Raw genomic sequence first — 23,554 nt, forward strand, 5'->3', positions numbered from 1 at the left:
TGGAAATGATGCATCTTGAAGCAGGTATTGAAAGCTGTGCCACCATATACTCAAATACTGAGAAGAAGAGAAATGAATGTAGCCGTCAACTTTATTTGATAGACATGGTTCCATGGCTTCATGTTCTGCTCTTGTATTTAAGAAGTTCTTGGCAGAAACAAGTGCTTGCCACACATCTGTTGGTGTACCATAAACCTTAAAATAAAGACACTAACAGAATATTAACAAGCATATATTCAGCATAACTCATCATTTTTTTATTCTTTCCAATTTGCATTTGAAAAGTGATGCCCTGCTAAATGAAAGGGATGGATCGTATCCTAACATATATTTTTTCCAAAATGCATGCATATTTATGGATGTATTACCGCTTCTGTTAATATTTATTCTATCCATGGTTGGAAACCTTTTTTTCTACACATTAAAAGCAAATAAACCAATTGCAGTGGAAAAGGCACAAATTTTGGGCTGAATTCTACAGAACTGAGCATACAACAGGGATTCTGACAAACAAGAAATGCTGAGGGATGTTTGCTACAATTTTTATGTTAAATATGGTAGCACTATAAATGTCCATGCTGTTTTATAGATTTTGTCATTATTTGGAAAACACTGTTTTTAGTTACAAAGTCTATAAAACATTATGGACATTTATAGTGGTAGAATATAGTGTGTTGTGAAGAGGGCAAGATTACAGAAACAAGGGAGATTAAGCAAGAAAAAATAAATGGGAAAAAAGATAAGCAGAGTCTGGAAATGACTTCTTATGCATAAGATGAAATGATGTAAACATACTCAGTTGTTATCCTTTATACAAACATCTTTCAACTAATGTCTGCCATACCTGACTTTTTGTTGATCATTTCATATATTTAAAGAATAAATTTAAGCATATATATTCAAATTGTTTTGTATTAGACAACAGAGCATTCTGTCTATTAGAATTTAACTTTGGTTTCCTCTATATTTCACTTTAGAGTTGGAAAAGACTTGCAAATCAAATTGTCTATCATTTAGGCTATCAATATCACTGAACTTACACAACACCCATGAAAACCTCCACACAGAATTCCAGATTTTAACTTACATTTTTGATGCCCTGGGTAATTTATACTCACCTAAAAATACAGTCAATGATGTCTCAGAAAATCAGCTCCTGAAAGTTGTTCCAAAATAGACCATGCTTCAGTATAGTAATCTCTAATGCTGTTTTGTATTTTTACTTTATTTGCGCACACAAACCAGGACCCTTAGTTGTGTTTTGTTTTTGTTTTTATATACAACCATGCAATAAATATATATGCAATATATATATGTATATTAACATGTAAATTTTCCATAATCCTCAGAGTTTCTGTAAAAATGTTTGTCAAAGACTACCACAGTAAATACTCTCAGGTTGCCTGGCACTAGGGAGACCTGGGTTTCTTTACTTGAAATTTATTTTCATTTTAAACACTGACTTTCTGTAAAACTTGTGTCATATTTTTCCATGTTGTATTTGCATTTATTTTCCTTAATACCTGCAGAAGTGGACTGTGAATTAGTTTGTATGTTGCTTTGTAAGTACTTAGTATGCACAGGTTTCCTGAAAAAGGTCTTTATTTTTCCAGGCAATATTGTGATTGAGCATTGCTCATTTAAAACACCAAACAGCATAAAGTTTCAGGATCAAATATGAGACTATTCATCTTCGGATCAGCGGATGCATGCTTCTGTGGTCATATAGGTGATGGTGGTTTTTTTTTTCATTTTCACTTGGAACCCTGACCACAAGTTTTATTCTCTTTCCTCAAAATTTTCAATAGGCTTCAAAATTTACCTTAAAATTCCTCTTATCCAATGCTAGCTGAGAAGAGTTTATATACTTCAGTGTTGCTGTGACTGCAGTGGTGAGAAATAACACTTGTGATCTCTTGGCTGTCCAATGACTTCCCCTCTTCATGTCAGACATGAGACATGGCTTAAACCCTCCCATGCTTCTTACCAACTATTTTGGTAATTTCACTAGTTCCAAGCAAGTGATAAAAACTTGCTTTGTTGATTTTCACTGTTTTCAAAATTTTCTATTCTTTTTTCTTGTGATTGAAGCTCAGTTAAGCCTCTGGAGAAAGCTTCTTGACAGAAGCAAGGAGCTTTTCCACTTTGAAATACGGGGGAAGTGAAATATAACACTAGAGGAATCTGAATTAGGTGGAGGTCATGACTGCAGTACACTTGCTCCTTGCTACATTCAAAAAATGACTGATGTATAAAAATATTTTATATAATTTATTATATAAGCACACAGTTTTTCACAGCTGCAGTTGGATGCTTATCTGTGGATGGAGGGAAATGGAAGGTGATGGTGTTCAACTGTGTATTAAGTTAGGTATCAAACCTTCTTTTACAACACAGTGAGATTAGAATACAGAAGTGTTTAAGATGAAGACTTTAAATTCAATTACTGTTCAGCAGCTTCCACAAATCAGTTTATATTGATCTTCTGAAGTAATTTAAATTTATCAATTTATCAAGTTATTTAAATTCAACAAAGTAAAGATGGCACAAACATAAGCCAAAAGCTTCAGGCAGAACTCCACAATTTTACTCCAAAGTCTGCTTTGCTGAAAATTACATATTTCAGATTTTCCTTTTTTTCAAGAAGTATATGGCATGTAGCTCACTCTGGTTCTGTCTTTTGAAAATTGTTAATGGGAATACATGCTTGCTTAAAGTTAAAAGCACACAAGGCTGAATACAGTTAGACATTTTGATACGAAGAAAAATATAATTAATTTTATGATTAAAATTAAAGATATAATACAAATCGTAATTTTAAAATATAACTAGTTTTATAACTAAAGCACCCCCAGATCCCTTTCTGCTGAGCTGCTCTCCAGCCACTCTTCTCCCAGCCTTTACCTGTGTCCAGAATTACTCTGTCCCAGGTGCAGAAGCAGGCATTTTCCTTTGTTGAACTTCATGCCGTTGATGACTGTCCAATGCTCCAGTGTATCTAGATCCCTCTGCAAGGGCCTCTTGTCCCTCCAAAAGTCAACAGCACCTCCTACTTTGGTATCATTAGCAAACCTGCTGAGGATGCATCCCACCCCTGCATCCAGATCACTGATAAAAATGTTGAACAGAACTGGCTCTAGAATTGAGCCCTGGTAACACTGCTAGTGACCAGCTGCCAGCCAGGTGTAGACCCATTTCTTACAACCCTTTGATCTCTACTGTCGAGCCAGTTGTTGGCTCAGCATAGTTTGAACCTGTTCATCTCACAGTTGGATGATATGTTTTACCTATGGAAAGTTGGAAGAGACCTCTGGAAGATCATCTAGTTCAACAGTCCTGTTCAAGCAGGGTCAACCTGAAGAAAGCAGCTACAACTTACCGCACCTGCAATGCACACTATATTCCTGATAAACTATGGGATGTTGCTGGCAGTGGAACCTGGCAATGACCTTGCTCCTCTGCTGCTGCTGTAGTGTAAGCCTGAGAAGAGCAGAATGTTGACAGAGTGTGCGGCACCTGCACATCTTCCCCAGGATCCACTTCCCTCATGCCTACTCATACTCCCTTTCACAGAATCACAGAATCATTAGGGTTGGAAAAGACCTCCAAGATAATCTGGTCCATCCATCAGCCTACTACCAATGTCACCCGCTAAACCATGTCCTTAAGCACCACGTCCAACATTTCCTTGAACACCCCCAGGGACGGTGACTCCAACACTTCCCTGGGCAACCTGTTCCAATGCCTGACTACTCTTTCTGAAAATAAATGTCTCCTAATTTCCAAACTAAACCTGTCCTTGCACAACTTGAGGCCATTCCCTCTAGTCCTATCACTAGTTATCTGCGAGAAGAGGCCGACCCTCAGGTAGTTGTAGAGAGCAATAAGATCTCCCCTGAGACTCCTCTTCTCCAGACTAAACCACCCCAGTTCCCTCAGCTGTTCCCCACAGGACTTGTGTTCCAGGCCCTTCACCAGCTTCATAGCCCTTCTCTGGACACTCTCCAGGGCCTCGATGCCCTTCTTGTACTGAGGGGCCCAAAACTGAACACAGTACTCAAGGTGCAGCCTCACCAGAGCAGAGTAGAAGGGAAGGATCACTTCCCTGATCACTGCCCTGATCCTCCCTAACTCTCTGCATCCTATCTCAGAGAAAATTCTCCTTTGGAGTTAAACATGTCTGTTTTCCTTTCCAGCAAGAAACTGCAAGTAATCCACTATACATACAACATGGGCATACATACATACTTTTGTATGCACAGTGTGATTTGGCAATTCAATGCCAAAAGTAAGCATGCTGTAAATCATCTTGTCTCCCTATCACCCAGACTGCTAGTGGCAACAGGACTGAAGTTTGGGAAGAGCTATCTAATCTAGGCCACTGGTCCTTACTATGGCCATCCTGTGATAGAACACTCCATCTAACACGGACAGCACTTCTCCTTTCAGCCCACACAAAGTACAGCTGGAGACTTCTGTTACATGAGACTCTCTTGTGAACAGAGAGGGAGTGATCTCAAAGGTAATAAGAGCAATCACGACCAAGGAGCAGGAGCGTGTGTAAAAGGATGTCTGGGATTTGAATGCAGTAAGTTGTTCCTGATCTCAAGCTGCTTTTTTTTTTTTAAACTACGGCATTGGAGAACTCCCTCATAATGATGCTGCCTGCATGTCTCTGCATTGTGCAAATGCTAAAATATGATGCCTACACAGCAGCAGATGAATCATAGACAGATGAAGTCAACTATTTGGAAGAGCCAGCTAGATATTTGGCTCTACTTATCTATTTCCAATCAGATAAAGTACGCCTAGAATGTCTGCAATAGAGAAATTTACTGTGCAGTTTAAATACCAATAATATGTATAATAAACCAAAACAGTCATAATTTGTATAGTGCAGTGTAATCTGCTTAATGTGTAAAATAATAACTGAATAGGTTACTCTGTAATAATTGCCAGTTTTGCTCTAGTATATATAGGAAATTGGGCTGTGAAATTATCTTTTCACATAGTTAATTCTTCTTATGTGTAGAACTTTTATTTCTTTTTAACTAGTGTTTTGATTTTCAGGCTACGCTATTTCATAAAAACATCTAAACAGAATTTTTTATTACATTTAATTTACAAATAACAAAACCTTGAATGCATCAATTTCAAATGTTTCTCATTTCATTTTATATTAAGGGAATGAGAAGACTGAGGTGGCAAGAGAAAAATGCATAAAATTAAGGTTAAAGCCCTTATCCATTTTGATAAAGGTTATGCAGCATTCCCATTCATAGTCCTCAAAATCAAGGAATGATGAATTGCTGATTACTCCAGCCATGAGTCAAAATAAAAGAAGTTGGTGGTAAAATAGTTACTGTAGTTGATAACAAATGTGTGTCTCTTCTGTGTGTATGTTGTTAGGTGCACTGAAACATACAGAAATAGTATTAGAAGACATTCATATGGCAGTGTTTAATTAGACAGACTGAATTGTTTTAGGGTAAATGTTTATTATTTTCCTCATTTACTGCGTTTTTCTGAATCTTCATTTTTAATGGAAGTGCTTTTTTTTTTCTTCTATTTTCCTGAATTTTCATTAGATGGTTAACTCTTAAGTTTTTCAAACAAAATCAAGGGCAGATATTTTAAATAAAACTTAGAAGTACAGCCTAATATTTTCCTTATAGTAAAATATTGTATCTCTGATTGTTATCAAATCAACAACTGTTTTTGGTAAACGCTGTACTGTGTGTTCTTATAGGCATCCGATACAGACGTTCATTTCAGGTGGGCTGAAAATAGCTCATGAGCTACAACTTTGTTTTTAAGTGATGAATTTCAGATCTCTTTCATGACCTGATTTATGTAGTAGATTTATTTTCCAGTATTAAGATTCCTTTAAAACAGAGCAATGAAAGTTTTATTTTTAATATGATCAAATAGCTTGTGAACTTATTTAACACGAATCCACTCTTAGCAAGCAACCAAAGTGCAGTAACTGTGAAGCAGTATGCATAGTACTGCTATATTTGGAGGTATATAAGTAAATAAAATGGATTTAGATAGTAAGGCAGTGGATTCACAGGATAGCTATTTCAAAAGATGCCGATTTCTTGCAACTCTTTAAGTGCCTCAACCTGTCAAATTATGAAAGTTACTAAATATCCAGGTATGGCACTTCCCACAATTAGAAATACTGTTAATTTGGTCTTTTGTTGACTGTCAAGCTTCCTCCTTCCCCAAAATAAAAATTGCAATTGTACTGTTGCTTGCAAGTATATAAGTGTGTATTTGGGTCATCCAAATGTGTTTTTCATTGCCTTCATTCAGTTTCTTTTTTAAATCTCAGGAATTAATTGGTTTAGTGCATTTCTATAAGTACTTTATATTCTGGAATGGCATTGAATAAGGTTGTGCAATTTGGCACTAGAAAAGCCCTAGTAAAAAGTAGCTACATAAACCAGATCCTAGAAGGAACAGAAAAATAAATATTCTATTGATAATGTTTTTTAATATCTCTCCTCATGGGAATATGAAATTCAGCATGTCACTACTGCAGCAATTCAGACTGCTTAGGTGTTTATAGCTAGTGTGGTGGTTTTACCCAGCTGGGCAGCTGAACTCAACCACAACCATTCTCTCACTCTCCCTCCTCAAAGGAAACAGGGAAGGACATATGATGAAAAGGGTTCAAGGGTTGAGATAAGGACAGGGAGATCATCCAGCAATTACTGTTACAGGCAAAACAGACTCAGCATGGGGAGATTAATATAATTTATTGCCTGTCACTAGCAGATTAGAAGACTGAGAAACTAAAAGCAAACTAAAAACACCTTCCCCCAACGATCCTGTACCACCTCCTCCCCCCGAGCTGCGCAGGGGAACGGGGAATGGGGGCTGCGGTCACTCCCTAACGCTTTGTCTCCGCCGCTCCTTCGCAGTCACTCCCTGCCCCTGCTCCACGTGGGGTCCCTCCCACGGGATGCCGTCCTTCCCAAACTGAGCCTGTGGGGGCTCTTCAAGAACTGTTCCCACATGGCTCCGTACCACGGGGTCCATCCATCCCCCAGGAGCAAACTGCTCTAGCACGGATCCTCCGTGGGCGGCAGCTCGCCCCAGGCCCCCTGCTCCTGTGTGGGCTCCTCTCCACGGGCTGCAGCTCCGGCCCGGGGCCTGCTCCTGCGGGGGCTCTCCATGGGCCGCAGCCTCCTCCAGGCCACATCCACCTGCTCCACGGGGGGCTCCTCCACAGGCTGCAGGGGAACTTGTGCTCCGGCTCCTGGAGTACCTCCTGCACTGACCTTGGTGTCTGCAAGGTTGTTTCTTACTCCTCTCTCTCCCAGTTGTGCAGCTAATTTTTTTCCTTTTCTTTAATCTGTTCTCACAGAGGCTCAGTCAACATTGCTCACTGGCCCGGCTCTGGCCAGTGGCGGGTCCCTTTTGGAGCTGGCTGGAGCTGGCTCTGACCTGACACGGGGCAGCTGCTGGGCTCTGCTCAGAGGCCACCCCTGCAGCCTCCCTGCTATCAAGCCCTAGCCACACAAGCCCAATATAGCTAGTCATTTCAAGAAAAATAATAAGTAAGCAGAGTTCTAAATATAGTCTATTAGCTTCTTACTGCTGGCATTCTACAGCACAAGAAAGATTTTTTTTTTCTATTATCAACAGTATTAAAAAAAAAAAGCAGGACAAAAGTCTATTTCTGTACAATATAATCATGCACATTTTCAGAAGACATATAACACAATTTCTTTCAGGATTAGGCTAAGATAAGAGAAATATATGCACATCTTTGTATGCATATATAGCTTTCTACATCACAGTCACATACTTCATTTTCCTCCAGATCCCCAAATCATGAGTGCCCAGAATATACAATGAACAACTAATCAATATTTCTTTTCATCTGTTTTACTCAGTATTAATCTCAGACACCATTGATCTTTTGGGATTCAACAACAATAGCTTAATGTTAAGTTTAGTTTGGAGGAAAGATTTTAATTATAAAGGCTTATGCTTTTTCTCATTTTTTTCTTTACTGATCCCTTCCCCTCTTCCTTCAGCTCTTGCCTCAAACCCATTTCACCTCCTCTCAAGTCCTCCATACTGCTTTACCCAGCACATGACAGCACAATTCCTAACACCATGAAACCAAACCAGGGCTCCCTGAACCAGCTTTTTTTTCAGCTTCCTAACCAGCATCCACACAGGGAAAGGGATGGAGAAACATAACTGAGGATGATGCCAGACCAAGACTTAGCAAGCCAAGGTGAGGCTGGCTTAAGCTGTCATTGAGCCACACTGTGAGTGACATGGGAAATTGCCTTTCCGTGGCATGTGACTCTACCTACCATCAGCGCATGCATAAAGGGAGCAAGTACATACTTTTCCACAGGGGACAATATGGTCCATCTACACTAGAACTTTAGAAATCTTACTAAAATCTCTCTTTTTCCTGCTGTCTCACGACTGAGATGCAGTGTCTAGCATCTGTAGATGCAGTGTCTAGCGTAACATCTGTAAAATGGAAGTAACATGAAACACTTTATGATTACTTGTAAAAAGTTTCCGTTTTTTTTTTCTTTTTTTTTTTTTTCCTTTCCCTTAAACAATGTTTAAATGTATTACAAAGTTCCTGCATATTCATTGGACTGTATGGTTGCCCTCACTGGGGATTTTCCTGACTATGCCATAGCTCACACAAATCGGCATGTGGCTTGGCACAGACAGCATAGGAAGAAGTTACAAGGTCCTATATAGAAACAGGCATTTTTACCTGTTATCCAGTGGATAACAACTGCACAGTATAATCTTTTTCGATTATCTTAATAATAAACAGCTTATACTATTCTCACTTTGTACGATGCTGCTCTCTTAAAACTCTATGGCATTACGTTTGCATGAGTGTACATGCAGAAGACTGCTAAAAATGTTTCTGTTTCAGCTCCTACTAGCTAAAAAGCATAAAGCCCGCTGCACTGAGCATAAACAGTGCATAAATGGGCATACGTAGGCTTCAGGAGCACAGAACAGAACTGGCATTAATTATGTGCCAATATGTATATGTGAGCATATATAAGTATGTGAATATTTGCACAACCCACAAATTTCCACTAGAGTCCATGGAATAGCATGGAAAAATGTCCAGGTATAAAGATGATGAACTTATGCTTCATTTATCTGTCAGTAAATGGAGCTGTGGGAGGAAGGAATTAAAGGTGTGAATTCAAAATAGGAAGAACAAAGGGAAAGAGAGATTGCAACTGTAGACAGTGTGGCACTGCTCTGCTGACCCAAGAAGAAAAGTGAACAAGTTGTAAATTACTGAGGAAAAAAAAAAAAAAAGTTTTGTAACAGGAAGTGGTGTTATGCAGGCATTGGTCTTTCCACACCAAACAGAACAACATAACGTATGAATATACACTAGATTTAAATACAGATAAACACACAGCATGTTAGAAAGAAATCCTTTAAGTACACTTATTTACACAAACATACATATGATTAGATACAGAGCTATACAAATCCATGTATCACTGAACAGGATACACTGCTGATTCTTACATTAACATTTGCATATGCATATTCCATATTTCCATACATTTTAAGATATTTTTTCTTCTATCTGCTTCTTTAAGATTCAAAAAAAGTACTTACTGTGATGAAATTCAGCTTTAAAACTGCGGAGACTGCTGAATGCCTAAGCAAGCCATTATTTGCTGGCTCATAATCATCTCTGTGTCTGTTAGGATCACTGATGCATTAATTGCTTATCTAAATTTGAAATAGTTCATGAGTCACTCTGAAGATAAATAAATAAATATTAATGAGCCAATTTCAACAGAAATCATATCCTCTTCTTCTAAAAGCTGAGAGACTGTTTTTATTCCATGTCAGAATCAGCTTTTATACGTAATGTATGGGCAAGTCTGAACTATACTCAAGCCATAATCAACAGATCAGTACTGACCAACTAAATCACCATGTTTGAAGGGATCAATGTATCACAGTCTTATTGACCAAATTACATATCAAAGAAGGAACGAACTGATCAACTGTAACAAAGAGATTAAATGAAAGATGCCATAAGGTTTATGAATAGTCTAAACAAATGGATCTGATGCAGGTTGAGTGAAAAATGAATTTTTTAGCTTTTCAGGTTTGGAAATGATTCTATATGAAAAGATCTTACTGCAACAGAAGTAAACAGTTGATCTTCAAGCAAATACATTGCCACAAAATATCACTGCATAAGAAATTTTTGTGTTTCTGATGTCTTGTGAGGGAAAGGGACAAGAAAGACAAAGTTTTCAGAAATATCAAAATAAAGCATTTTGGTTTGGACCAATCTGAAATTTTCATAAAGCCAAAACACTGGGTGAAGGACTCTTCACTCATTTAGTTTTTCATTCAAATTGCATGAAAGATACTATTTTGGAGAGTAAAAACTTCCATTTTGAAAACACAAGTGTGCCAAGAGACTTTAAGCCTGGGGCAATGCTGGTATACGCTTAAAAATGCAACTCTAAATCTTGAGTGGGGAGCTTTTTTCATACCAAATGACCCAGCATGAAGCAGGAAAGAGGCCCATCCTTGAATCTTTACTTGGTTTTCCTAGCTTGTTCCTGAAAATTGTAGGGTAAAAGATTTTAAAAAATAATAATAATAAATAAAATCTTAAGAGGAGCAGGGACTATCCCTAAAAGGCAAATGTAGCTTGGGAACACATTAGGAATTGGACAGACATCACTGAGGCATCTTTAAGCCAAAATGTTAGATAAAAACCTGTTCAAAAATCACAGTTTTTCTTAATACAGTTCAGCAGCTAGAGATTCTGGCTAAAGTAGCTGGCTTGTGTAAAGTAGATCAAATGGGAAGTTCTGAGAAATGGTCAATTTACCTATTACTCACTGACTACAAGCAGGATTAAAAACCTGTTTTAATAGACTGTGGGTTTTAATACAGTAGGAAATTATTAATCCTCTATTTATTATGCTAGGGCAAGTAATTTATTGTCAGCTGCTTAGCAGAAAATGCTGTTTCAGCTTCAGCTAGTCAAGTAAGGAGGAAAGTTGTAGTACTCCTAGAAGTATTACTGGTACCTGCCACCCCACAGTGGTGCACAGCCATAAATGGACCTGTGTACCCTCCAAAAGTGAAGACATCTACCTAGACCAAGATATCCAATCCAGCTTTAAGAGCAGAATATGCCACTGTCAGTGAAATCTGCATGAAGAAATACAGAGAAAAGTATACTTACAAAACATATCATGGATTAAATATAGGAAGAATTTAAATTCTGCTACTTACACGGCTTTAATGAATTTGCAGGTATACTTTCATTCTAATGTGTAGCTAAATACTGTGTATTTTCCCAAACCATATTTAAATTCTTCACTTCAGGCATTCACAGATAAGATAGCTGCCACTTAACTTGCTTTTTCCCTTGAATTTATATAAGGAAGGACTTAGTTCGTGTTGCAGATGAACTGTGCTACGCTTCCTCTGAAACCCATATTATGCAAATAATATACTCTACATCATAGGTTCTGTGAGGCAGGCCATTGGAATCTAAAGTAAGAATTGCTTGTATTTCTTGTTATGAGGATATAACAATAACATGATCAAACAATTTTCTTATGTGGAGTTCATGAAAAACAGGTTTTTGTGCTCTGAAAAGCTGTAAGAAGATTCCAGTCTGAAAACAAATATTAATGCTGAGACTTACGCTGTCATTTTTACAAACCTTGGGATATTATTTTGTCTTTAAAGAATATTTGAACATATGGAGAATATATATTTGTGGAGTTACTTTTCACAAGATAATTTACTCTCCTCCTTTTAATATTTTAAGCTTCCAAACTTTACAACACATTCCATTTTTTACACTTGGTCAGTGTAGAAGAAAGATAAGATAACTTAAGAGATGCAGCTGTAAAGTTAAACCTAAAACTATTCGGTACATCTATTGAAAATGTCAACTTCTAAACAAAAAGGGTGAAGGAACTGAAGTTTCCATTCAGATGTGCAACAAAATTTTCACTCAGCAAAATTTTGAAATATCTGTGGTTTCAAGGGAAAATATTTTTTGACATTACTTCAAATATTTAGATGATTCTGATTTTAAAATACCCATGTATGAATTTCTTTCATTTTGAAAATCCTTTAATTTAAATGCTGCCAAAATGTTGAATCTCAACTTGATGCCAAACTTGTAAATTCATTATGTGAAATTAGAAGGTCATGTGGATGATTAAGGTACATCAAACTACAGTGTTGGAAAAACACCTTGTTAAATAAAGCTGAATTTGGATACAAATGTGTTCATTGCCATGAAAAAGGCCACACAAGTACTAGCTATTAGTGCTACTTTTTCTGGTGTCCTGTTTGCACCAAGCATGGATAACAACAGCTTCTTACCTGCTCAGATAATTCAGGTCCGTGTACATGAGCTTTTATAAGAGCATCGTTAACAACTGAATGAAAGTTTAGAAGCACGTGCTCAATGTCGTATGTACCATGCATGGCGCTTGAGAGCTCCTCCAAGGACTGAATGTACTCCTGCCAGTGAAGATCAACTTCTGCCATGTAGGCTAAGCAGCCTCGGATGACATTGAGGCAGTAGCCCATACAGGGCTTACTTGAAGTCAGCCCTTGGCAATGGGGGCAGTACTGCATTCTCAGTAAAGCTCTGCTGCAGTCTTTAGAGAAATGCAGATGATCTGTTGTATTGATCACTTCAATCCCCAAATTAAGAGCCTGCAGGAAAGTCCGGCTGGGTAACAGTGATCTTCCCATTTGTCCTATGACCTTCTTGGGAATGTTACCAAAGGGTCTGATATCTCTTCTTGCCATTCGGAGGCACTCCGCATATTCCAGTGAAACATCAGTCTGACCAGGGTTAATAATGTGATTGTAGACCACTGGGAACAGGTTGTCAAAAAATCTGTTGACAAATTCCTCTGTGCTGATGTCTGTGCCAAATATGAAGAGTCCAACATCTGTGAAAAACTCCTGAATATGTGTAGCAGCCTCAGCAGCCATGTTCCTATACACATTGCAGAAAAGCGTGCTTGTGTGATTTTCAGCTAGTCTGATGAGTGTTTCAAAGGTCTCTGTAATTAAAAACAAACAAACAGAAATTAGAGCAGGAACTTAAAACAATCACACAATCTTACAATGTAAATCTTACATTTATCCTGAAAGCATTTTTGTAAAGATTATGACTTAGAATTTATGGAGAGAGAAAATACAAACTCTGACAACTACATTTTCTATATAAGCAAACACCTTAAAAATAAGGTTACAACACTGTAATAATACACCTGTTTTCCTGAAAGAATTTATTAAGTACAGTCTAAACAAGTATAAAAGGAAATCAGTTGTAAGCTGAGTTATTAAGCTACAAAATAGAGCAAAGCATTGATGTACCTGTCTACACATATACATGTGATCTCTCTCGTCCCACAACTCATTGTCCAACTTGCAATAAAAAGTGAAATGCTCTTAGTCATTCTACCTCAAGTCTTTCCTCTTGATATCTTAAATGGTTGGGCAAAAGTAATATTAAACAATTGAAATGACTCTTCCATTCCATTAAAACTTAACTTTTAAAAGACAAAGAGTTTGTCTTGTCTTCCAAAGGAAGGAAATGTACCAAACACACAAGAGAACATGCTTTTAAATAACGCTGCTTAGACTGTCAATTGCTGTGGTCAAAGTGATGGAACATGGAGAATTTCTCTCACCAGTCATTGTGCTGGATACACCCTCTCTAAGCGTCAAGATCTCCATTGCCTGTTAAGCTTGAATAGGTAAATTTGTACTTAGTTATATGTGTTAGGTGATAATACTTATGTACACTGAGTAGTTTTTATCAAAACAGCTAAAATATATTGGAAAAGAATTCAGTCCTGACTTGATCTATGATTTACAGGTGTAAAAAGAAAGGAAAAAAAAAAAAGCAGTTTTCAAAACAGAACAAGAGTGTTTGCATTGAGGAATTCCAAGATCTGCCTGAGAAGTTTTCATTTCAGGTTAGGCAAAGGAGCAGTATAGAAATCAAAAGGAAACTTACTTGAGAGTTGAAAATAAAAACACAGTGAAACATCATGTATTACAAGTATTAACTCATTTTATCCACTAGACAGCTATGGCTAGGTCCTTTTCAACCCAGGCCATTCTATGATTCTATGATTCTATAAATCTATGATTCTGCAATTTGATGATTCTATGACTTGGTAAGTTTATTTCATTCATTCAATATGGAATCTAATGCCTTAGAATTAAAATTCTGTGTTAAAAAAATAAAAATAAAAGTAAAAAATCTTCAGAAGCAACATAGGATAGAAGACAAATAGACAAAGGGAGGGGCTCATAAAATGCAATAGTATAAATGGAGCAGTGTTATTAGAAAGACTGTAGCCTGGTCTTCAAGGGAACTCGACACATTTAAAAATTCTTTTCTTTTTTTTTTTTGTTCCAGTTTTTAAATGGAGCTCTCCATAGAAATAAAGTTGAGGGAAAGCATAAAGTACAGTCAATACTGTCCAACCAGTGATGTTAAAAATAGGAAGAGTCAAATAGTGTCAAAAGTTATCATGCAATTACTGAAGCAATTTGAAGTCTGATGAATAGGAAATATTCAGGAACAGCAGAACACCAAGAATAATTCTAATGTAGTCACCAAGAGTAGCTATCATGTCTTTAATATACATCTATACATAAGAATAAATGTCTCATTTCCAATAAAAAGCTTGTTCAGGTCAATGAAATAACTCTCACTGACTTCAGAGGGTTTGAAATTGCCATCTTTATGAAGAGAAAAAATCACAGACAAGCCATGTTTCACTAATCTGCTTATACTTTCTATGCATTGTTTTTTCCAATAAAAATGATATACATGCTTAGGTAAGAATATGTCATTACCTCTATTGCTCTGTTGCCTATTACCTATTAATTCTCTTCCATCCTCAAGAAGGTGGAAGGATTTTGCTACCTCTCTCTTTTCCATTCTTCTAGCATGTACATTAGTAAGAAAAAAAATGCTGACTGCATCCAGTAAAGAGTAGGAAAGTGCATTCAATTTGTCTCATTCTCATTATTATGACACATACATATGTGCCTCTCTTGTAAAGTGAATTTCTCTATAAGCATGTACACATGACAAATACCACAGTGCTTCAGCAAAAGGTTTGATCTGTTTCAAAAGTTAGACTCCTAAAGTTATGAGTCCACGTGCAGCTAGGCTCCTACCATACCCCATGGAGACAATTCCTGGATTCAGTACAGGAAACTACCTTCAGCATATCCCGTATGTTGACAAGGGGAAGTCCTAGCTGACTAAGACACAGTATCAGATTGACCAAGATGCTCACCTTAAGGCAACTGCACTGAGGATGACATCTCCACCAGCTATAAAGGCAGCCTCTACCACAGAAGCTTGACTTAGTTGGCTGAAGAGCGTTCAGTACCATTTCCAATGGTAGATGCCATTTAGCTGCCTGTCCAGAAGAGCATGGGTATCCTGCAGGTCCTACATCACACCTGACAGTTTAATGTGGATATTATGTAATTAAAATAGTACTAGACAGCTGTGTCTAAAGAACTGAAGTAAGTTCTAGGTATCTAGTTATCACTGACTGAAGAACCCTTAATTTGAAAGCCTGAAGTAGACAGAATATCAGACAAAAATTTAAGTCATATTGATTCCTGTTTGAGATGGTTTAAAGTAACAGCCAGTCAAATGGCTATTTTTGTAACTGTAGATCCAGTCTACACAAATTTTGCTAATGCTTCAGATGAAATTTATTCAAGGAGGTAATGTTAGTAAAATAATGATGTTATACTAATCTCTTTAGAACGACATGAACAAGACTTCTATGATCCTTTTCAATTTTTTATTATTACTTTTTCATGGATGAAAAACATAAAGTATGTGATCTAAAATGTCTGCTATAATCTATGGCTGCAATATTCTATTAACAAGAGCACAACTATTAGATGAAAGAATAAATCATGCTGCACATGGATAATCAATGTAGTGGATTTTACAATGTAGTCTAAACAATAACAAACTTCTGAGATTGAATTACATTTTAGTACCTCAGCAACCCACAGATGAATGGGTACAATAATCAGCTGCATGATTTATTGACTATTTGTGCTTTTCTAGACAGCATATGGTAATACTGGCCACTTGTGTTTACAATTCTGCATCACACTGTTTAATTGTAATTTTAGCATTTTATTTTGTTTTTTAATTTGTTAATTGGACTTATTCTACTGGCACGTTTCTTGTTTCAGAACTTCCAAAACTACTCAAGAAATTTGTTTTGCCCACAGACAGCTTGAACAATGACAGAGAGCAAAGCAGATCTATGTTTACTTACAATATTGAACAGCTCCTGTGAACATTTACAACGGCAATCTATTTACAACACTTTCAGAGACTTCAAGGACTAACCAGGTTATGCTGATTCAATACTGCAAGCATAAATTTAACAATGTGTTTCTGTATCTTTTTAAGTTTATAGGCCCAGACTAACATTATCAGTCTTGATTACTGAGCCACAAAAAATAAGTGGCAAGTTTTCAATCAGCATAAAACCAATACATATAAAAGACATTTTAAATATAACTAAGATGAGCCATACAAACTCTTTTTACTGTTATTAAATGCTCACTTGTTTATAACTGCTTCTCTAATTTTCAGGCACACAGGTGCTCAGTGCCTCTTATCTCCATCCTTTATGAGATCTTTGTTGTAACTACTATTGATACTTTCTGCAGCGCTATCATGAGTAGTATCTAGTATTTACCATGGGGAACATGCAACTATATATTTTTGCTAAAACAAAAATTATGATTTGTACATTCCTAAGTCAAAAATCAGGGCTGTCAATATACTAGCCCCTTAATTTTTTGAAAAAAAAAAATCTTTCTGGTTTTGCTAAGAAGCAACAAAACACAAGACTAAAAAAACAAAACAAAACAAAAAAGTAGATAATTCCTTACTGCATTTATTCAGAGGATTCTTCATATCTGGATTCATTTTTTTTGTTGATAATAGCATATTTAACTAAGTGATTACAAAGCGTGATGGAAAACAACTATCTGGTCTTTGTTTTAAAAGAATTGCAATCTTTCACTTCCTTTAATATTTTTGTTTCTGAGAGCCACAGATAGTTTTAAATTGTAAAGAAACCATAATATAGTAATCAACCCAGTAGATTGCTGGCTTTAAAAAGAGGACACAAAAGTATACATATGCCTTGTTTACTATTACAAGGCAAGGAGAGAAAGAAAAAAAAAAAACATATTATTTTTACTCCTGGATTTTAATCAAACGTAAGGGAAATATTACACCACTGAATTTGGATTGATTTTAAACCAGCTCTGCAATTTTCATTCTTAATACTTTGGGGGAAGTTTCCTTCTAGTACACATACCTTAGAAAATTAATTTAAACCAAATTTCTATGGCATCACATTTTTATAATGACTGCATTTTCTGCAGTTTACCATTTCTTCCCACACATAAGTGTTATATACAAGCTGCCAAATGAGAACATGTATGGTTGAAATTCTGTATTAACTTTTGAAACATCTATAGTGCTTTCCATAAATAGTTTAGTAAATGAAAATTACAGTATTAATAGTGGGCCAACAAGTTGTGAAGTCTTGTAATTCAGTTGTAAATCAACAGCCTACATTATATAATATATACTTAGGATACTTAAACTTAGTCAAACCAAGATACAGAATCACAGAATCAAAGAATGGTTTGGGTTGGAAGGGACCTTAAAGATCATCACCTGTTCCAGTGCCTCACCACCCTCTAAGTAAAGAATTTCTTCCTTTTACCTAATCTAAACCTACCCCCTTCTAGTTTAAAGCCATTACTCCTTGTCCTATCACTCCACTCCCTGACAGAGTCCCTCCCCAGCTTTCCCACATTTAGGTACTGGAAGGCCACTATCAGATCTCCCTAGAGCCTTCTCTTCTCAAGGCTGAACAACCCCAACTCTCTCAGCCTGTCTTCATAGGAGATGCTTCAGCCCTCCGATCATCCTCATGGCTCTCCTCTGGGCTCATTCTAATACATCCATGTCCTTCTTGTGCTGGGGGCCCTGGAGCTGAACACAGAACTCCAGGTGGAGCCTCATGAGAGCAGTGCAGAGGGGGGAAAATCACCTCCCTCGACCCGCTGGCCATGCTTTTTTTGATGCAGTACTGGACATGGTTGGCTTTCTGGACTGCAAGTGCACCTTGCTGGCTCATGTTGAGCTTTTCATCAACCAATGCCCCCAGGTCCTTCTCCTCAGGGCTGCTCTCAATCCATTCTTCTTCGCCCAGACTGTATTTTTGCTTAGGATTGCCCCAGACCAGATGCAGGACCTTGCACTTGGCCTTGTTGAACCTCATGAGGTTTGTACAGGCCCACCTCTCAAGCCTGTCCAGGTCCCTCTGGATCACATCCCTTCCCTCCAGCATGTCAACCGCACCACGCAGCTTGTTGTTGTTAGCAAACTTGAACTAGAACTATGTATTATAACCAGAGAGGTTAAAATCCATCCTTGAAATAATGGACATAGCATTTAGCATGAATGCTTTCCCAGTCCAAAGGGGATCCAAAAATGACATGTATGGATTACCTTAAGTATCAGCCCATAAGAAACACGAATCCAGATGACAGAATTCAAGCAAAAGATGAAAAAAAAAAAAAAAAAAAGGTAGTAATATAATGAATTAATGCATTATGACTCAAAAATCCTATGGGAAAGTATTAGCCTGTTGCTACTTTATGTTAATGTTCCGTGATCTAATGTTTTCCTCCTCTTTACAAACAGCAGAAATAATCCAGAAGCATCAAATACTCTCTACTAAAGATATATAGTCTGAGAAATTCCACACTAAAAATCATCACACAAGCCAGTCAAAGAAATCTGAGGAGATTGCTTATTTGTTATATGACTACATGTCATGGGTTTCAAAGAGCGTCCAAAGAGTTTGGTAAAGGATTAGATGAATTTATTATCTTTCACCTACTTCACTTCACTTCACTTCTTTTCTTTTCTTTTTTTTTTTTTTGAGGGGAAAAAAAAAGAGAGAGAGAGAATAAAGTATCCATTAAAGCTGCATTTCTTAAACAAACACCCATGTTTTCCACAGAAGATTCAGGAACACTGAATTTTACGAGTGGAATTGCATTATGCTGAAGTTAGTTTTATGTTTCTCTGCAACTACTAGACATCAGGAAGAAAAAATGTATGCACAGCTCTGGTATATTAGTGATTAGTGATCTAATCACTATTAGTGCTTAGTGATATGTGCAAAATTCTACTTGATGTAGGCAATGTAAAACCTTTTTGTTTTATGTCATATATTTCAGTACCTACTTTGCAGAATGATGCAAAACATAAGGAATGAATTTGAAGTATGCAGGTGTCAGATACGTTAATAAATGTACCTTTTCTAACTTGACAGTCCCAACACGCTCAGCCTCTCCTCATAGGAGAAGTGCTCCAGTCCCTTGATCACCTTGGTAGCCCTTCATTGGACTCATTCCAGTATGTCTAGGTCTCTCTTGTACTGGGGGACCCAGAACTGGACACAGTACTCCAGGTGCAGCTTCACCAGTGCTGTGTAAAGTAGCTCATTTCTACACTAATTCATGAGCCATTCTTCAGAAATCAAGAACTAAAAAAATACATGTTAAAAGATCCATTGCTGCTAGTAGCTTTGGCGCTTCCCTCTAGCTCTCCTTCAAATTCATATGCACTTTTTACTATAGTCACAGCTGAGGACAAAAACAAATTTATTCTTTTCACTTGTATTATGCTTGCTGCCAACTGACACTCTTACAGGCTTCCACAGAATCACAGAATATCCCAAGTTGGAAAGAACCCATGGGATCACTGCATCCAACTCTTGGCTCAACACAGGACTACCTAAAAATTAATCCATAAGTCTGAAAGTATCGTTCAAACACTTCCTGAACTCCTGCTGGCTTGGTGCTTTGGCCACTTGCCTGGGGAGCCTGTCCCAGTGCCCGACCACCCTCTGGGTGCAGAATCTTTCCCTAACACCCAGCCTGACCCTCCCCTGTCCCAGCTCCATGCTGTTCCCTCGGGTCCTGTCGCTGTCCCCAGAGAGCAGAGCTCAGCGCCTGCCCCTCCGCTCTCCTCGTGAGGGAGCTGCAGGCCGCCATGAGGCCTCCCCTCAGCCTGCTCTGCTCTGGACTGAACAAACCAAGGAACCCTAGCTGCTCCTCTCACATTTCCACCTCCAGACCCTTCACTATCCTTGTTGCCCTCCTTTGGACACTCTCTAATACTTTTATGTCCTTCTTATATTGTGGAGCCCAAAACTGCACACAGTGGTCAAGGTGAGGCTGCACTAGCACAGAGCAGAGCAGGACAATCCTTTGCATCAACCAGCTAGCAATGCCATGCTTGATGCACACCATGATACAGTCGGCTCTTTTGGCTGCCAGCGCACACTGTTGACTCATATTCAACTTGCTGTTGACCATAACCACCAGATCCCCATCCATGGGGCTGCTCTCCAGCCTCTCATACCCCTGTTTGTATGTATATCCAGGGTTGCCTTGTCCCAGATGCAGAATCTGGCAGTTGCTCTTGGTAAACTTCATATTGTGGGTGGTTGCCCAGCCCTCTACTCTGTCAAGATGTCTCTGCAAGGCCTCTCCACCTCGAGAGTGTAAACAGGTCTTCCCAATTTAGTATCATCAGCAAACTTACTTAATACGCATTTGAGTCCTGCATCCAGATCACTTATAAAAGAGAAACCCCACTAGTGACCGGCTGCCAGCCTGATATAATGTGATGGTAATGTCGCCATGGCATTAGCCGGCTCTTTGAGTACCCTGGAATGAATCCCATCAGGCTCCATAGACTTAAGTGCATCCAGCTGGAGCAGCAAATCCTGCACAAGGTTAGAGTTGGATGGGAGTTTATAGTTACCACAGTCATAGTCCTCCAGCTCAGGGCTCCAGGGGGTCTCAGGGCCCATCATCAGCATTAAAGACAGAGGCAAAGGAGGCATTAAACCTCTCTGCTTTATCTACCTTCCTATTTGTGAGGTGACCATCCTCATCGAGTAACAGACCAATGTTATCTCTCGTCTTCCTTTTGCTGGTAACGTACTTAAAGACCCCCCAACCTTTTTTTTTTTGTGCCCAGCAGTACTGGCCACCTTCAACTCTAATTCAGCTTTGGCTGCATGAATTTTCCCCCTTCAATGGGGAATAGCATCTCTGTAGTTCTTCCATGTCACCCAACCAGCTCACTTTTCAGTCTAGCTTTCTAGCCTCATGAAACCAATGAACAAAAAGTCAAAACCTAGATTTCCTTATGCAGTTCACATATGTGGTCAAGATGCAGACTACTTTATGAAAATTTCTGAAAACCTATCTTTTAATAGCTGTTGAGACTTTTCATGAGATTATCTCATGAATTACTACCTGATTTTGGTTGGCAAGATGCTTTTTAATGACTATTAAAGTTTAATTAGAGCTCACTGAATGGACCCTAGAACAATAGAGGTTAAATTTAGACACAAATCAATAACGTTTATTGTGGTATAAATAATTATGTAACTATGGGTTAATGTGCTTATTCCCTTGAGCTTTGTATTTCAATGCTCTTTAACCTTCACCAAATTCTTTTCACACATAACCAAAAAAAACAAACAAACAAACAAAAAAACCTCTCTGTTTTAAATGCTACATTATTTCCATTTAGAGACACCATTGGTATAATAATACATTATCTATTTTTACTATCCAGCTTCACAGGGGGTGCTCATAGCCTTTCACCCTATTTGTAGATGCTCTGCTAAGCTGTGTTTTGCAAGTCCTGCTACAGCACTGCCAATTAATACATTCCCAAGGCACGTAATGGCTTCCAGGAAGGAGATGGATATAATAGTTGCTGGGAACGTGTCTCTTCCAAACTATAACCCCCGTGTGAATTCCACTCTATTATGTGATTCTACCCCATCTTGCAATACAAAAAGGGGTTCGCGTCTATTGTACAACTTAAAATTGAATGGTTACCTCCCCATTCCCTTTACATCTGTGTAACCTAGTTTATGAGAACCTAGAATCTGTCTCAGTAAGTTATAAAACCACATAGAAACAAAGGGCTAGGAGGAACACGAGATGTCCTCTAATACATCCTTTGAACACAGGGCAAGTTTAACTATATATATGTTCTCATATATTAACACATTCATATAACTTATTCTTAAAAAAAACACAGGGAGGCCACAATCTCCAGGAAAACCATTCCAGTGCTTCACCATCCTCTCGTATATTCACACCAATGCAAATAAATTATTTACTTCTTCCTCCCTTTAGGTATTTCAGCTTAGATCACCCCCACTTGACTGCAAACATCTACAAAGCCCAAATGCAGCTCTGAAGTAGATGTCTGCATCACAGCTAATCAGTAGAAAGGAATGGGCATGATTCATCTGACCCAGTTTAGGTGTCCACATGGAAATAAGACGAATCACGCTGCTTCTCCCCTCTAATTATAGAGAGAAAGAGGTTGATTAGTTCGGAGAACATATGTAAAGTCAGGTGATTACTTAACACCTAAAGGTGTTACTTAACATCTCTTCTCACATACCCACAGTTTGGTTCCCTGGCATACAGGGAAATGAGATTAACTTGGCCCATCTTGTCCCCAGTAAATAACATTTCATTGTTTCTTATCAACTTGATATCTTCTTGTACTTAGTTTCTAAATATTTCTGCCTGAAATTAAGCTAACCGGTCTAAAATGATCTATCTGTCCCCTTTTTTATTTAACAAAACAAAAACAAACAATTGCCTATTTCAGTCTTTTGCTACCTCTATATATCCAAAGACAACTACTAGTATACTTCAAAGCATGTATTTTGACAAGTAAAGATCCTTTACATGCTTCCAACCCTGCTCCATAACTGTGCAGAGGTCCTTCATCTGTTAAAAGTGTGATTAACATTGGTGATATCTGGGCTTGAACTATTTCAAGTGGAACCTGGCAGAACACGTGAGAACACCTGAACATCTTGCTCTTCAAATGCTCTGCATTTTTGAATGACTCTGCATGAGAATCTGATTTATATTATTATAAGTAATATATATTGCCATGTCAGCTATTAATACATATTTATCTCTGTGCTACAAATTATCAGGCACATTATGGTGCCTTCCAAAGAATACCATTCAATTCATAAATAATTTTGAACGTATGCATGCCAATACTGATGAAAGCAGAGATGGTTACTAAACAATGAGAACTTCCAAACCCCAAACCCACAAGTAAAAAGGGCAGCAAAAGATTACATCACCTTATCACACCTATCACACAAGTGCACAGGGTGGTGATTCATCTCAGCTACCACCTCAGCTGAATACCACATTCTCTTTTTTTTCTCAGTGGAAAGTAATAGGGATGTTTAAGGTGTGACTCATCTTACCTATTTTAGATGTTTATGGGAAGATGAATCATGCCAAAATGTTTATGAAGAGATGAATCATGCCAAAAAAGTGT

The 23,554-nt window shown here is 37.9% G+C and overlaps 1 protein-coding gene across 3 annotated transcripts in view; it reads right to left on the bottom strand.

Moving 5' to 3' along the window:
* GPC5 (glypican 5) overlaps positions 1 to 23,554 on the bottom strand; it is a 767,073-nt gene that overhangs the window by 630,974 nt on the left and 112,545 nt on the right. For all 3 annotated transcript variants that reach the window (XM_040538873.1, XM_040538889.1, XM_040538881.1), the window contains exon 3: positions 12,409 to 13,103. In XM_040538873.1, coding sequence (XP_040394807.1) covers positions 12,409 to 13,103 — 695 coding nt within the window. The remainder of the gene's footprint in view (positions 1 to 12,408; positions 13,104 to 23,554) is intronic.

This window comes from Cygnus olor, chromosome 1, assembly GCF_009769625.2.
Source record: "Cygnus olor isolate bCygOlo1 chromosome 1, bCygOlo1.pri.v2, whole genome shotgun sequence".
Taxonomy (NCBI): Eukaryota; Metazoa; Chordata; class Aves; order Anseriformes; family Anatidae; genus Cygnus; species Cygnus olor.